The sequence below is a fragment of the Hipposideros armiger genome, unplaced genomic scaffold (genome assembly GCF_001890085.2).
Source record: "Hipposideros armiger isolate ML-2016 unplaced genomic scaffold, ASM189008v1 scaffold_862, whole genome shotgun sequence".
NCBI classification, from domain to species: Eukaryota; Metazoa; Chordata; class Mammalia; order Chiroptera; family Hipposideridae; genus Hipposideros; species Hipposideros armiger.
Window position 1 is genome coordinate 583487 of NW_017732212.1, and position 15854 is coordinate 599340.

The following is a 15854-nucleotide window of genomic DNA, read 5'->3' on the forward strand; positions in this document are numbered from 1 at the left end:
TGGGAGGACTTGCCATGTCAGATATCAAGGCTTGTAATGAAATTACAGTAATTAAGAACAAAACAGTTCCAAATCTGAGCCCCACATATGTATACACATGATTTATGACAAACATCCCACTACTGAGCAGTGGGAACAGGGTGGTTTTTGAAATGAATGGTGGTTTAATGGATGTTTATTGTGTAATTATTCTTTGGGGTGTATACATACTCGAATGTATAACATATTAAAGCATTTACTGAATGCATGGGTACTTAGTAACTACAACTTACACACTGTTTTCTTACTGTATTATGTGTCAGGCACATAGTACAATGTGTTTTACATGAATTAATTCTGTTTCAATCCTAGGAAGCAGGTACAGTAGTCCCCCTTATCCACCGGGGTACATTCCAAGATCCCCAGTGGATGCCTGAAACAGCAATAGTCTCGAACCCTAGGTATACTATATTTTTTTTCCTATGCATACACACCTTTTCACTTAAAGGAAGCACTTTATGGCTTCTTTTTGGCATATGCACATTATCAGCATCACTACTCTTGCACTTAGGGGCCACTGTTAAATAAAATAAGGGTTACCTGAACACAAGCACTGCGATACTGCGCCAGTGGATCTGATGATGGAGAAGGCTACTAAACGATTAGCGGGCAGGTAGCGTATACATTGAGGATACGCAGGACAAAGGGATGATTCACGTATGTGGGGGGAGGAGGGGAAGAGCGGGGTGGCGGGAGATTTTATCGCACTACTCAAAATGGCGTGCAATTTAAAACTTATGAATTCTTTATTTCTGTGATTTTCCACTTAATATTTTCAGATGGCGGCTGATCTCGGGTAACTGAAACAGCAGAAAGCGAAACCGTAGATGGGGAGGAGACTACTGTAGTCTCATTTTACAGATGAGGAAATTAAGACACAGGGAAGTTATGTAACCTGCCCACGTTTGCACATTTAGCAAGTTGAGCTAAAGATTTGAGCTAAATAGCTGAGACTCAACCCTAGTCCCTTTGTGTTAAAGCCCCTGCCCTTAACTTGTACACTTTTACAATCTAGAAGATAAATGCCCCCTTAAATGAATGAGTCAAGATGCCACCCTCCACCCCGCCCTCCCAACACGTGCGCGCGCGCGCGCGCACACACACACACACACACACCCCGCACGCGCGCACACACGCAACACACACACACACACACACACACACACACACACACACACACTCCTTTGCTCACTTGGAAGAGCCAAGAGCCCCACTGGACTGTAGACGGAAGAACTACAACTCCTAGCAGCCATTGCGTATTCAACGCTGCGCGCGCACGTTCGCTGCATTCACTGTCGGAACTACACTTCCCGGCTCTCCAGTTGCAGCCCGTGACACTCCTTGGACCGCCGGCGCAGATCTGGGTTTGTCTCTCTTGCTCGGACCCGGCCCTGGACCTGGCCTCAGAGTCGAACACAGCTCCACCATGGAGGAGGCGGACCGAATACTCATCCATTCCCTGCGCCAGGCCGGCACGTAAGGACACAGCCCCCATGCACCCCGAATTCCCATATCTGGAACTCCAAAACTCTGGACTCAGTCACCTGGGAACCTTAAAACAATGGACCTTGACATCCAGGGCTCCAACTTCCAGGATCCTAAGCCCTCCTCTCCCTTATATAGGCGCGCGCGCGCGCGCGCGTGCACACACACACACACACACACACACACACACACACACACACCAGGGGCCTCCCAAACCCGACACTCGGTAAACCCCAAACTCAAGTACCTAGACCTGGGACTCTGAAATCTGTGGGTCTTTACATCAATACCCTGGGACCCTGATATCTGGAGTTTCTTAGACACCTGTATCCTGAGAACCAGGGAACTTAAAACCCCAGGACCCTGGCACTCAGGGACTCCAAAAACCCTGGGACTGGATACTTGGGAATCTTCAAACCCGGTTTCCCAACATCTGGGGCTTTTGAAACCCCAGACCCTAAAATCTGGCAGCCTTAGTACTTGGTGACTCTGACATACAGGATTCCTGCATTCGAGGGCCCTAAAAACCCAGGATGCCAACATCTACAGAGCCTGATTTCTGAATTGCTTGAAACTAAGTGGTCTTAATATCCAGGGATCTTGAATTCAGGGACCCTGATATTTGGGACTTCTGAAAACCCCAGCCTCCCAACATCTAGTCTCAAAACCAAAGCAGCTCAATATCTAGAGGTCCCTGACATGCAGGGTATATGACATCTGGGGACCCAGAAAACGAGATCATGTCACATGAGCCCGTTGCCTCTCCCAGACCCCAGAAATGTGGGACTTTTAAGCATAGGGAAATTTGAGATTTTTCTCAGCTCATATCCCTTCAATCCAACATTCTCCTACACCAAGTTTTTAGGATCTGAGGACTTCCTTAGTTCTGAGTTTTCCAAATGGAAGTCACATTCATTAACACCCAGGACCTGTCTGAACTGTGGCCGCCCTCCTCATCCCCACCCCAGTATGAGAGCTTCCAGAAAGCAGCATGGTCCAGCCTGATCCCTGTTTCCTGAGTGCTCCCCAAATCAAGCCTGCCCCCCTTCTTCTTCAGGGCAGTTCCTCCAGAAGTGCAGACCCTGCGGGCCTTCACCACTGAGCTGGTTGTAGAAGCTGTTGTCCGCTGCCTTCGCGTGATCAACCCTGCGGTAGGCTCTGGCCTCAGCCCCCTGCTGCCTCTCGCCATGTCCGCCCGTTTCCGCCTGGCCATGAGTCTGGCTCAGGCCTGCATGGTGAGTGCCCTCCTTCTAATACACACAGCCTCTTCCTTCCTCATTCACCAATTCACCAAGCTCCTTTGAAACTTTTGCCTTTCCTCTCTGTCACCTCCCCTTGTGGCTTAGTGTTAAGGCTGCTGGCTCTCTGGTCCAACTGCCTGAGTAGTTTAGACCCTCACTGCACCACTTGCTAACTGTGTGACCCTAACCCTTCTGGGCCTTAGTGTCCTTTCTTTTTTTTTTTTTTTGTAGAGGGCAGTGTCACTGGCTCTCATGTGTGGGATCTGAACCGGGGCCCTCTGGCGTCCCAAGCCAGCTCCTAACCAACGAACCACTTGGCCGGCCCTTAGTGTCCTTTCTTATTTGTGAAATTGAAATGATAAAATTAAGGTTGTAATGAACATTACGTGAATTGATCCAGTTTGCTCCTGGGCTGCCCCTGACTGCCACATTTTAAGCTTAGCGCCAATAATTTTCCCCCTATATGTAGTATCCATTTACTAATTTCAGAAAACGCCCTGCTTGGTTCACATGTTCACCCTTGAATTAACCACGGTGTACTGTGATTTGCTGCTCCTTCAGGGTCACATGGAGTTTGGGTAGGGATGGTTACCCAAAGGAAGGTATGCTGGTTAACTAAAACGGTATCTCTGCCCTTTTGCACTAACATTGTACTATGCCTTATGACAGCCACACACATCCTGCCTCTCATGAAAATAATTCCAAAACTGTCTCTACAGAGATAATATGCCTTCTGATGAAGCACACATGCCTCCCCAATTACAGACCTGTGTCCAGTTACTAATCTAAGTATCCCTAGTAATGCCATTTCTCCTGGCTCACTAACTCTGTGACTTTGGGTCAGTCTCTTAACTCTTTCACTGCATTAATTGATTTCAAGGTTTGTTTGTTTTTTTTCAAAATGTGGTAAAAATCCACAAAAAATAAAAACTTGATATTTTGACTATTTTATGCATTTAATAACATTTTGAGCTGCTTTGTACATAAATGACATTTTTATTTTAAATCTTTGTTGTAGGATAATAAGTTTACCGTTATATTGAATTTTAGCAAAAAATACTCAAAACACACTAAATGGCATCAACTAGATTTAGGTATAGATAAATTAGACTCTAATAGCATTGATGACAAAAACTTTATTACAAAATGTTACAAAATATGGAATACAAAATATCTTTGTTGTTGATAGTGCAAGCCACAGGAAAATACATCAAAATGCCAAATGTCTCAGCAAAAGATTTACTCTCTTTGGTGTTAATTTTCCTGTGTAAAGTGGGCGTAAGAATTGTACCTACCACATAATGTTGCCATGAGGATTAAAAGTGAGTTAATATATGAAAAGCTGGAGATAATAAGCTTTGTGTAAGTGGTATTACTATTATTGGGTAGGCCTGAGCAGGCTGCTTGCATTCCAGCAACCTGTGGCCACATAATTAATGTAAATGCATCCAACATACCCAGTATATTGTGGCAGAGGGACTAGAGTAACTACAGTGAACACTTCCACTTAGACCCAGGGGACAGGGTAGTCAGGGTTCTTGGATTTGGATCTTGCTTGTGCAGGGTCTATCTCTTAGCAATAGGCCTCAGTGTTCTGCCTATCCCTTAGCTCTCAGGTTCGTCCATCTCAGGTCCTTCTGGCTGGGGCTTGTGGTGGCCTTAAGAGGCAGGCAGTCTGTCCTCTGGCCCAGGTATGTATTCTCGAGGATGGCACTTGATAAGGGAGAAGATATTGTTTGGCAAGGGAGAGTGAATAGCAGGAGATGTGGAGGGACAGGGGTCAGGCTTCCCCGGTTCTCTGTTCCTCTCTTCTCTCGGTGCTGTCTCCCACTGGATTTGGTGGTGACCTACTTTTGCTCACACTGAATTTAGCACAGGGCCAAGAGTATGGCTTTTTTAGTGATCTAGAGGTTCGTGTGATTGTCTGACCCTAGAGCCTCAGTTCATCCGCAGCAGGCAGAAAGGGTGTCTCTTAACCCAGCTGTGTGCCGCTCCCGGAGCCCACCTCCATTCAACACTGCCGCCTTCTGGTGTCTGTCTTTTCATGTGCCACCACTATTTCTGCCACCACTTTCTGCGACTCAGCCACCTCCATATTTTGCTGTCTGTCACTTCACACACCCCACTCTTGGAATGAGTTTCTGTATCAGTCACAACTCTTTCATTGCAGGTGTCGGAAAAAACCTAAAGTAAAGTAGCTTAAAAGCTAGTGGTTTTCACACTTTTTTGACCGTGACCCTCTGAAATAAATATATCTTATGTCATGACCCAGTGCACACATTATGCATATAATAAAGTTTTCTGAGTGTGTACTCTGTGTATACACTGTGGTAACATGGTGTTAACTCATTTAATTCTCATGACAACTTTATGAAGTAGGTACTGTTGGTATCCCTTTTTTCACATGAGGAAAGTGAAGCACAGAGAGGTTAAGTGATTTGTCTGAGGTCACACAGTTGGTAAGAGGCAAAATTTAGATACGAATCTAGGAAAGTCTGATTTCAGAGTTCATGCAGCTCCCGACCAACAGCAACTCTGGCAGAAAAAGGTTTTCTTTCTGGGCCCATTTCTTAGTTCTCACCCAGAACCCTGAAGGGCCCTTTTATCCCTTAAAGTAGCCACATAGGGAAAGAACTATCAGCCCTATTTTAAGTTAGGAAACTGAGCTTCTGGGTTTAAATAACCAGTCCAAGTCTTTCAGCCAGTAAGTAACACAGGCTGGATTTCAACCCTGATCTTCTTTTTACTTCAAAGCCTGTAGTGTCTTTTTATTTTAAATTATTTATTTTTTGGACTAGGTTATTTTATCAACCAGGGTCCAGTCCGAGACAGAAACCCCAGCAGTAGTTTGAACAGGGATATCTTAGTATAAAGAATTGTGATCTAGGTAAAAGGTTGTTAACTACTGAAAGGGCAGAAGAGATCGCCAAGGGGTGAGAGAAAGTAGCATGTTACCTTGAGACATCTCACTCACATACCCAACCATTCAGCCCATTACCCCTACTTGTCTGCTATAAGGGAATTACTTTGATTAATTTCTTGTGTATCTTACCAATTTGTTTAAATGCAGATATAAGCAAATATGATTATATATTTTGATAAGAATATATTTCTTACACAAAAGAAAGTATATATTTAGTTTCTTAGATTTTTTTTTAACCTAACAGTATATCCTGGAAACATTTCATATCAAACAATAGATATCTTAATAATTTTATTCCTTTTTACAGTGGCATAGTAGTTCATTGTGTGTATGTAGCATACACTCTCCTATGACTGCACATTTAGGGAGTTTCCAATATTTTGCGAAGAATGCTATAATGAATAATCTTGTACATATATTCTTGAATTGTTGGAGTCATAGCTTAATGATAAACTCATAGAAGTAGTATTGCTAGGTGGAACGGTAAATGCATGTGTAGTTTGGTTAGATTTTGCCAGATTGCCCTTGCTGGGACTGTTTAATTTTGCCTTCCCACCAGCAGTGTATGAGAGTGTGCCTGTTTTTCCACAGTTTCGCCCACTGAAGTTTATTGTTAGATTTTTGGATTCCCCCCCCCATTCAATACGTGAGAAATTGTATTTCAGTATAGTTCCCCCCAGCTTTGTACTTTGAAAAAAATTTCAAATTTAAAGAAAAATGAAAATAGAACAGAAAATAGAACACCTATATACCCTTCTCCTAGCTTTCTACATTGTAACATTTTGCTCAGTTTTTTTCTCTCTATAGATACACATATATACACACATACACACACTTTTTTTGCTGAACCATTTGGAAGTGGCAGACGTCATGACATTCCATACCTAAAACTTTGAGAGTACCTCTCCTAAGCAAAACGACATTCTTCAGTGTAACCACAATACCGTGATCACACCCATGAAATGTAATAGTATCTAAGGTGTAGTAGTGGTCAGATTTCCCCAGTTGTTACAAAAGTACCATTTCTAGTTTTTTTTTTTTTTAAACTGCGTAGTCTAGTCAAGGATCACATCTTATTTCATTGTTACATCTCTAATCTTAACACAAGTTTTTGTTTTTTGTTTTTTTTTTAAAGATTTTTATTGGGGAATTGGGGGGAAGGGGAATGGACACGTTGCTGTTGTTTTGTTCTTCAGTCTAGTTGTGGAGGACGTCGCTTCACTGGCCCAAGTTGGCACCATCATTGAGCTCTTCCCAGGTGAAGCAGATCAGTCGCCGGCTTCTGGACAGCCCGCTCACTCTGGCTGCTGGCTACACACGGTAGCCCATGGCAACCCACTGCCGCAGGGGCTGCAGCCTATGCCGTCGCTGTCGCCGGCGCCTCACGGCAGCCCAGCTCCAGGTTGAGCTGTTGTTCAGCATCTTAGCTGTAGAGGGCAGTGTCACTGGCCCTCATATGTGGGATCCGAACCGGGGCCCTCTGGCATCCCAAGCCAGTTCTTAACCATCGCACCTCTCGGCCGGCCCTGTAATCTTAAATATGAAGCAGTTTTACATTGCCTTTGTTTCTTTGTTTCTTTTGTGATGACAAACTTTTTTTTTTTAAGATTTTTAATGGGGTATTAGGGGGATGGGAACAGTGCTGGGGAATTGGGGGAAGTGGAACAGACAAGTTGCTGTCCTTTTGTTCTTCAGTCTAGTTGTGGAGGACGTTGCTTCACTGGCCCAAGTTGGCACCATCATTGCGCTCTTCCCGGGCGAGGCAGATTAGTCGCCGGTTTCTGGACGGCCACTCACTGCGGCTGCTGGCCGCTCACGCTGGCTGCTGGCTACACACGGTAGCCCATGGCAACCCACTGCCGCAGGGGCTGCAGCCTATGCCGTCGCTGTCGCCGGCGCCTCACGGCAGCCCAGCTCCAGGTTGAGCTGTTGTTCAGCATCTTAGCTGTGGAGGGCAGTGTCACTGGCCCTCATATGTGGGATCCGAACCGGGGCCCTCTGGCATCCCAAGCCAGTTCCTAACCATCGCGCCACTCGGCCGGCCTGGCAAACGTTTTTGAAGAGTGCAGGCTGATTGTTTCGAGGAATACCCCACAGTTTGGATTGCTCTGAGTGTTTTCTCATGAGTAGATTCAGGGAACACTGCCCTTGAGATAGTATCTCCCTCCCAGTGGGCACCCCAGGAGATGGTAGCATCAGGTTATCCCTGATGGGTGATGCTTGTGTGAAGTCTCTCAGTGTGCCTTCAACTCACATCTCTTGCATAAGTAAGGTTGGGCATATTTCCATGTGCTTGAGGGCTGTTTTCATTTCTTTGTTGGTAAACTGTCTGTTCCTGTCTTTTGCCTATGTTCCTGTTGTATTGCTGGTCTTTTTCGCTTGTTTAGTTTTAGGCACTCTTTATGTACTAGGTAGATTTACTCTTTGTCTATGATATGAGTTCCAATTTTTCCCCCCTAGCTTGTCATTACTCTTTTGACTTGGCTTATTATATTTTTCCTTTAACATTTTTATTTATTTTCATGTATTCAGAAATACCATCTGAATACATGGTACAAGATGAGACCATCTTCTATTTTATGGTCTCTGGATTTTGAGCCATAGTTAGAAAGGCCAGAGCTTTCACCTTATTTCTTGCTCTCTGTAGCACTGACTAGAATCACTCTGTGGCTCCCACAGAGGCCTGGAGGCCTTGGGGAGCCAAGGGGAGGTGCGGAGGGTAGTGGTTGGTGAGAGAGTGGGAGCAGTTGGGGTCTAGGCTCAGGGATCCCAGGGCAGGAGGAGCCTGCCTGGCTGGCTGATAGGGCCCCCCTCCCCAACCCCCAGGACCTGGGCTATCCTTTGGAGCTTGGTTATCAGAACTTCCTCTACCCCAGTGAGCCTGACCTCCGGGACCTGCTTCTCTTCTTGGCTGAGCGTCTGCCCACCGATGCCTCTGAGGATGCAGACCAGCCTGCAGGTATGGGGTGCCTGGGGTATGGTAAGAGTGAGGGAAGAGGGTAGCATTCCTGGGTGTTATAGGTGCTGAGAGAGGTGGAGGTGGTAAAAAGGTTGACAGATGGGGTGCGGGGGTATGTGTCTTCCTGAGCGCTAGGTGGGAAGACTGGGGCTGGGAGAGGGGACGCAGGGCAGGGGTAAGGGGCCGGCGCTTGGGCTGACTTGGCTGTTGAGTTGGTGCTATGAGGGGCCTCTCTGCCTTGCCTCCTGTGCTAGTCCCGCTTATCCACTCCCCTCTAACCCCACTGGCCTACTTGATGCCCCTCACACACACCAGGTGCACTCTCGTCTCAGGGCTTTAGTTTTTGCTGGATTATTCTTCATTCATATAGCTTCTTGATTTCCGATCACATGTCACCTCAGGGAGGCCTTCCTCCGACTGCCTCATTTAAAGTGACATCCTCCTTTCAACAGTCCTTATCCTTCTTTCCTGATTACCATCTGACAGTTTTCTCTATTGTCCTTATGACCTTAGTCATGATCTCCGCTACTGGCCTGTGCCCCAGGAGAGCAGGATCTTTATCAGTTTGTTCATGGGGATATCCTGAGAATCTAGAGTGGTGACTGGTACATAGTAGGTGCTCAGTGTTTGTTGAATGACTAAGTGTGAGTTTGATAGCTAGATAACTATGTATCTTGGGGAGGGCGGTCAGGGAGCGATGGCTATAGCCCCATGTTATGCATTTTTGGAGTTGTGGTATTGTCACCTGATGGACACTCCCTCCCCACCCCCAATAGGTGACTCAGCTATCCTTCTCCGGGCCATCGGGAGCCAAATCCGGGACCAGCTGTCCCTTCCCTGGGTTCCACCCCTCCTTCGAACTCCCAAGCTGCAGCACCTCCAGGTGGGTCCCCCAACTCATGTTGATCTTGCCTTCCTTGTCCCCATCTGGGTGCTCAGGTTTTTGTCTCCCTCCCACCAGTGTGCCCCATCACAGTTCCTCCTAGAGGCTCTTATTCTGTTCTCCTACCAGGGTACGGCCCCCCAGAAGACTTTCCATGCCAGCAGGCTGGTCATGCCTGAGTTGAGTTCCAGAGGAGGTAAATGTGGGACTGTGGGGAGGTGTGGAGAGAAGGCGGGGGTGGACCTGACTGTGCGGCAAGGTGGGAAGGCTGGCTGACTCTGTTCCTGCTTCCAGAGCCCCGAGAGTTCCAGACAAGTCCTCTGTTACTACCAGCTCCCACCCAGGTGTCCCAGCCTGCTGGGAGGGTGGCCTCGCTCCTTGAATGCCATGCCCTGCAGCTCTGCCAGCACACAGGCCGGGACCCCTCCAGGGACAAGGACTGGGTCCACCGGGCATCCCGCCTCCCCACCCAGGTACCACACAATGCTTGGCTCTCTGTTGTCGAGGATGCTGTCCACTGCTGCTCCTATTTTTGTTTCCCATTGGTCCTCTGCCCCTCTCTTTTCCCCACTTTGTCCCTCTCTTCCATCATGTCCCCTCTGTGTGCACCTACTCCGCTCCCCACTTGCAAGAATGTTTGAGTCAGAAAGGCTATGGACCTTGGACAAGTCAATTTCCTCACTCAGAGTCTCAGTTTCCTGTTCTAAGACATGGATGGTGATAGTGCTTTGCATTTGACTGAAAACCGTGCATGAGGTTCTAAGCAACCAGAGCAGTCAGGATCTGCTTCCATACTCCCTGTTTCTACTACCTTCTTCCCACCCCTGCAGCTCTCACACTTCTTCTGTCTCTGCCATTGTCAGCAATGCTCATTTCTTCTGTTTCAAGATCTCTGCACTATTTCTTGTAGTCACTGTCTTTTTTTTTTTTTTACTTTAGTGGGGAACAGTGTGTTTTACCTAGGACCCATCAGCTTCAGGTCAAGTTGTTGTCCTTCAATCTTAGTTGTGGAGGGTGCAGCTCAGCTCCAAGTCCAGTCGCCGTTTTCAATCTAGTTGCGGGGGGCACAGCCCACCATCCTGTGGAGGAGTCGAACCGGCAACCTTGATGTTAAGAGCCCACGCTCTAACCAACTGAGCCATCCGGCCGACCCCTTCTGGCCACTGTCTTTATCATTCTGTGGTTTTGCTGCCCCTCTTTCTTGCCCCTCTGTCTTCTCCTTTCTGTGCTGTGTCACTCTCACTCTGTCCACCTCTGTATCTGTCCCCTCGCCCCTCTGTCCACCTCTGCAACGGTCTCTGTCTGTCTCCCCCTACCTCCCCCACTGCCATATTATTTATCTTTGTCTCTTTTTTAAACTTACAGAAATTTTCAAACACGGAAGTAGAGAGAATGTTCTAATGAATCCTGTGTGCTGTCCCTGTCACTTACCTTCAACTATAAACATTTTGCCAATTTTTCTTCATCTATTCTCCCCCAATTTATTTCTGTATTATTTTGAAGCAAAGCCCAGACATTATGTCATTTCAACTCTAAATACTTAAACATATGTCTCTTAACTCATAAGGGCATTCACTTTTTAATGTAACCCCTGTGCCATTTTCACACCTAACAAAATTAACAATGATCTCTTAATACCGTTCATAATCAGATTTCCTCAGTTGTCTCAAAACTGCCTTTGCTGTTGTTGTTGTTATTCTCCTCCTCCTCCTCCTCCTCCTCCTTCTCCTCTCTCTCCATCTCTTTCCCTCTGTCGTTCTCTCTCAATTCCACTCCCTGCCTCCACCCTCTTCTTTGCCCAGCACCTCTGACTCTGTCTCTGCTCTCTCCCCACATATCCTTTCCATGTCATTCTCTGATTTGGGGGTTGCAGGCTTACTTCTCCACATTCCCACATTCTCTTCCAGTGTGAGGAGTGAGTAGGTGGGGAGAAGTGTGGCTGTGAGGAAGAGGAGACCCTATCCTTGGGGAGCTCCCAGACCGGTTGGCCAGGAGAGTGGGTCTGGGGACCCCCTTGGTGGAAGAGGCTGGAGGGTGGGTATGACTTGTCGGTAGCACCTTGCCAGGTGGCTCCCTGGAGGAGGCAAGGTCTTGGGTGCCAGGTAGGCCTTTATACTCTCCCATTTGTCCCACCCTCTGTTTCCAGGAGGATACACGGGCTCAGCGGCAGCGGCTGCAAAAGCACCTGGCTGAGCATCTGCGCCAGACCTGGGGCCGGCTGGGGCCACCCCCACAATCCCGAGACCTGGGAGAGCTGCTGCAGGCCTGGGGAGCTGGGGCCAGGACTGGCACTCCCAAGGGCTCCCGCTTCACGCATTCAGAAAAGTTCACCTTCCATCTGGTGGGTGGGCCTGAGTGGACATGGGGCGTGCTGATGATGCCAAAGCTGGCCAGAGGGTTGCTTTATATACAAACACCATACTTTATCCACACAGGTGCCTGTGTTCCCACCAGGCATGCCCTCTCCCCATTTGGGGCGGGTACCCAGAGGGCCTCCCCTGGCTTCTCAGGGACTTCAGTGGAGAAAGGGTGGAGTGGTAGGAACCCTATAAAGGTGAAGGGGTGCTCTTTGTGCAAACTCCAGCCTTCCCCAGGAAGTTTCCTCTGGGCATATCTTTTCTCTTTGGGTGGTTACCCAGAGGGGCCCTCATACTTATTATGGGCAGTTGGGGCTTCAGAGGCGGGGCAGGTGAGCAGGAGCTGTGTCAGGTCTGGGAGATTTCTTTATGAGCAAACACTCTAGTCTTAGGCCGTAGAGAATGCCTTGATACTCATACAATCACAGTCTGACAGCCGTCAGCAGCTGAGTGGGCGTGGGTATGGTGCTGGGAGGGGCTTGTGGTTGGGTGTTGAGGCTGGAATGTGAGGAGCGAGGCCTTCCCCCAAAGCCAGGATGCTCCCTTCTCACTCCCCCAGGAGCCTGAGGCCCAGGCAGCCCAGGTGTCAGATGTGCTGGCCACCTCCCGTCGGCCTGAACAGGTGAGTGGGGGGTGTCTTGGGCCCTTGCCTGTCTATTGGGCCTGACACCCCCACCCTGACTGGCGTGTTCCTCCCAGGACACACGGGCTGCTCAAGAGCAGGAGCTGGAGGCCCTTCAGAAGCAGCTGGAGGGAATGAACCGCAACATTGAAGAGGTTGAAGCCAACATGAAGACACTGGGAATCGGCCTCGTTCAGGTGGGGGTGGGGGAGGGGCTGTGGCCCAGGGTCGCATCACATGTCGAGCCTAGAGGGATTAGGGGGATTCGAGGGGGCCAAGAGGTACTCTATAGAAGTCTGCGGATGTCAGAAGGGTCCATGGGGGCCTTTGGGTGGATGCGTGGGGGCTCTTGAGGGTTCAGGAGAATCGGTGGAGGTGAGAGGGGGATGTAGGGTTGGGGGGCTTGGTGGGCCTGTAGGGGTGAGAGGTGACTGTGGGCATCAGTCAGGCCTTGTGGATGTCTGAGAATCAGGAGGTGTGTATCTCTAGGCATCTGTGGGGCATGATGGGTCTGTACAGGCAGGAGCTTGTGGGGCTTGTCAGGGATCCTGGGGGTCAGTGTGGAGGTAGAGGGGTCAGAGGGGCCTGTGAGTGCCCATCGCTACTTATAGGTCTCTGTCATTATCAGGAGGGGGTCAAGAAGCAGATAGGGGCCCGAGCAGTAGGTCGTCATCTGTGGGGGCTTGGGCTAGGCCAGGGCTTTTCGGGCTCAGTTGGGCTGAGGGATTGTGGTGTGTGGCCGAGCTCCCCCACTGACTTGGAGTGGGGGTCTTGGGGTGCCAGGTGGAGAACGAGTGTCGGCAGAGTGAGCTCAGCATGGCAGAACGGGAGCAGGCCCTGCGCCTGAAGAGCCGGGCGGTGGAGCTGCTGCCGGATGGGGCTGCCAACCTCGCCAAGCTGCAGGTGGGACTGGTGCTAGGGCTTGGCTGGGAGGGTCGGAGGGGGAAGGGGCCAACCTGTGTGTCATGTACCCTTCTACCACCACCCCCAGCTCGTAGTAGAGAGTAGTGCCCAGCGCGTTATCCACTTGGCGGGCCAGTGGGAAAAGCACCGGGTCCCGCTCCTTGCTGAATACCGCCACCTCCGAAAGCTCCAGGATTGCAGAGAGGTAGGTGGTAGGGTCCTGGGCTGTGGGTGGGGTAGGTTTGGTCCCTCCCTAGGGGCCATCCTCGTGCTCTGCTCACTGCCCTCTACCCATGCGGTCCTGGCAGCTGGAATCTTCTCGAAGGCTGGCAGAGATCCAGGAGCTGCACCAAAGTGTCCGGGCAGCTGCTGAGGAGGCCCGCAGGAAGGAGGAGGTCTATAAGCAGCTGGTAAGGCCTATGCCAGGGCCCTGGATGGCTCAGAGTGGGTGGGCTGTGAGTCCTGGAGGACTGTCTGCTGTGTCCCTGCCTAGGTGTCCGAGCTGGAAACCCTGCCCAGAGACGTATCCCGGCTGGCCTATACCCAGCGCATCCTGGAGATTGTGGGCAACATCCGGAAGCAGAAGGAAGAGATCACTAAGGTACACCACCATGGCCATGGAGGGTGGATCATATGGGCAGACGTGCCCAAAGGGCTGATGTGTGTAGCATGGCCACATAGGGACCTTATACCCCCTGACAGGCAGAGCCGTCTGGCCACACCCCAACCTAGAACAGTCCCACACAGTCCACTCCAGCCACGCCTGATGCAGTGACACAGGCCCTGTTTGGATGTGAGCGCAGACACATGTATGCCCTCAGCTGGCTGGCTGCCCCACCCGACACAAGGGGCTCATGGCCACCCTGTTCTTTGCCAGATCTTGTCTGACACGAAGGAGCTTCAGAAGGAAATCAACTCCCTGTCTGGGAAGCTGGACCGGACGTTTGCAGTGACTGATGAGCTTGTGTTCAAGGTGTGGGACAGGCTGGGCCGGGTGGAGGGGTGGTGTGGGGCTGGGCTGCTGCCTGCCCATCTGCTCACGGGCTGGCTTAGGCCTGGGCCCTTTGTGAGCCTTGTAGTTACACTGATGCTCAGGCCTGGCTTTGCTCTGTGAAGAATGAAGACATGGGGCTGGGAGACGGTGGCCTTGTGTGGTCCCGGAGGCGGTGTGTAGCGGGTAGAGTGGGGGCAGCTCACTGATACCTTTGAGGTCCTTTCTGTCTGGTCAGGATGCCAAGAAGGATGATGCTGTTCGGAAGGCCTACAAGTATCTAGCTGCCTTGCATGAGGTAAGGGGAGAAGTGCCTTAGGGGTCTGGCTGGGCCGTGGCTGGGTTGGGTTGCAAGCCTTCTGTTCCTGCTGTTCTCAGAACTGCAGCCAACTTATCCAGACCATTGAGGACACAGGCACCATCATGCGGGAGGTTCGAGACCTTGAGGAGCAGGTGAGGTCTGGGGGTGGGAGGGGAAACCAAGGCAGGCCAAGGGACAGCCCTTCAGTTTGTGCCAAGACAGGCTATGGAACCAGACACAGCTTATTGTCTCTGCCCTGCACGTGACCTGCGACAGGCCAGCGGTCTACTTTGAGCTCCAACTTCTGCCCTAAGGGTCCGCACACTTGCCTCCCGGGCCGTTGGCAGAAGCTACAGCTTGAGTATGTGGTGGGCAATCCTGCCACATAGCAAATGATGCTTTAGGTGCAGTGACAACTCGTGCAAAAGTCTGGCAGTGGGACAGAGCAGGCCATTGTTGGGGGCGGTGGTGGGAGGAGCCTGGGAAGGGCCCTGAGTGGCTGTAACAGAGGGGGTGGTGAGCAGGAGCTGGGAAAGGGGCCCTGTGTGCTGAAGGGATGCGATTCATGTTGCCTAGATTGAGACGGAAATGGGAAAGAAGACCCTCAGCAACCTGGAGAAGATCCGCGAGGACTACCGGGCCCTTCGCCAGGAGAACGCTGGCCTCCTGGGGCGGGTCCGTGAGGCCTGAGGGGAGGCCCCAGCGGAGGTCTCCCCCACCCTGGGCTTCAGCAGGGATTTGGGGTCTTGGAGGCGATGGCCAAGTACTTGCCCTAGCCATTCCCTGTATTTGCTGTCCAGTCCCTCCTGCTGTGGTGACCCCTGCCCATCTGACCCCAACCCTTTTCTGGGTGATTGTCCAGAGTGTGGGAACACGGCTGCAGTTTATTGGGGAGGGCATTGGGGGTTGGGCCTTGGATCCCAAATAAATGAGGGGCTCTGTCTGCCGTTTAAGCTGAGGCATGGAGGCATAGATGGGGGCACAGGGCTTAGGGTGGGGCAGGGGGTGGGTGGCCAGTGAGACACAGGGTAAGTTTTGGTGAGTCAGTATGTGTGGCCGTGCTTGTCTGCGTGGGACTCAGGAGACACACTGGGGTGCTGTATGGATGTGTGTGTGTGCGCGTGGTGTGCAAGTGAGTTATAATGGACTG

The 15854-nt window shown here is 50.3% G+C and overlaps 1 protein-coding gene across 1 annotated transcript; it reads left to right on the forward strand.

Annotated features, from left to right (window-relative positions):
- The first annotated feature begins 1193 nt into the window (after positions 1 to 1193).
- CCDC22 (CCC complex scaffolding subunit CCDC22) lies at positions 1194 to 15663 on the forward strand. Its single transcript, XM_019629643.1, has 17 exons — positions 1194 to 1515; positions 2582 to 2759; positions 8515 to 8647; positions 9424 to 9530; positions 9660 to 9726; positions 9825 to 10003; positions 11677 to 11871; positions 12447 to 12509; positions 12587 to 12706; positions 13293 to 13412; positions 13501 to 13617; positions 13721 to 13822; positions 13906 to 14013; positions 14290 to 14385; positions 14642 to 14701; positions 14782 to 14856; positions 15281 to 15663. Exons 1-17 carry the CDS (start codon positions 1466 to 1468, stop codon positions 15392 to 15394), a joined length of 1884 nt encoding a protein of 627 aa, XP_019485188.1. The 5' UTR covers positions 1194 to 1465; the 3' UTR covers positions 15395 to 15663.
- The last annotated feature ends 191 nt before the right edge of the window (positions 15664 to 15854 follow it).

Coding starts and splice junctions, on each gene's coding strand:
- CCDC22 (XM_019629643.1), top strand. CDS start 1,466: ATGGAGGAGGCGGACCGAATACTCATCCATTCCCTGCGCCAGGCCGGC. Junction 13,823..13,905: donor AGGAGGTCTATAAGCAGCTG/GTAAGGCCTATG, acceptor GTCCCTGCCTAG/GTGTCCGAGCTGGAAACCCT. Junction 14,386..14,641: donor CTGATGAGCTTGTGTTCAAG/GTGTGGGACAGG, acceptor CTGTCTGGTCAG/GATGCCAAGAAGGATGATGC.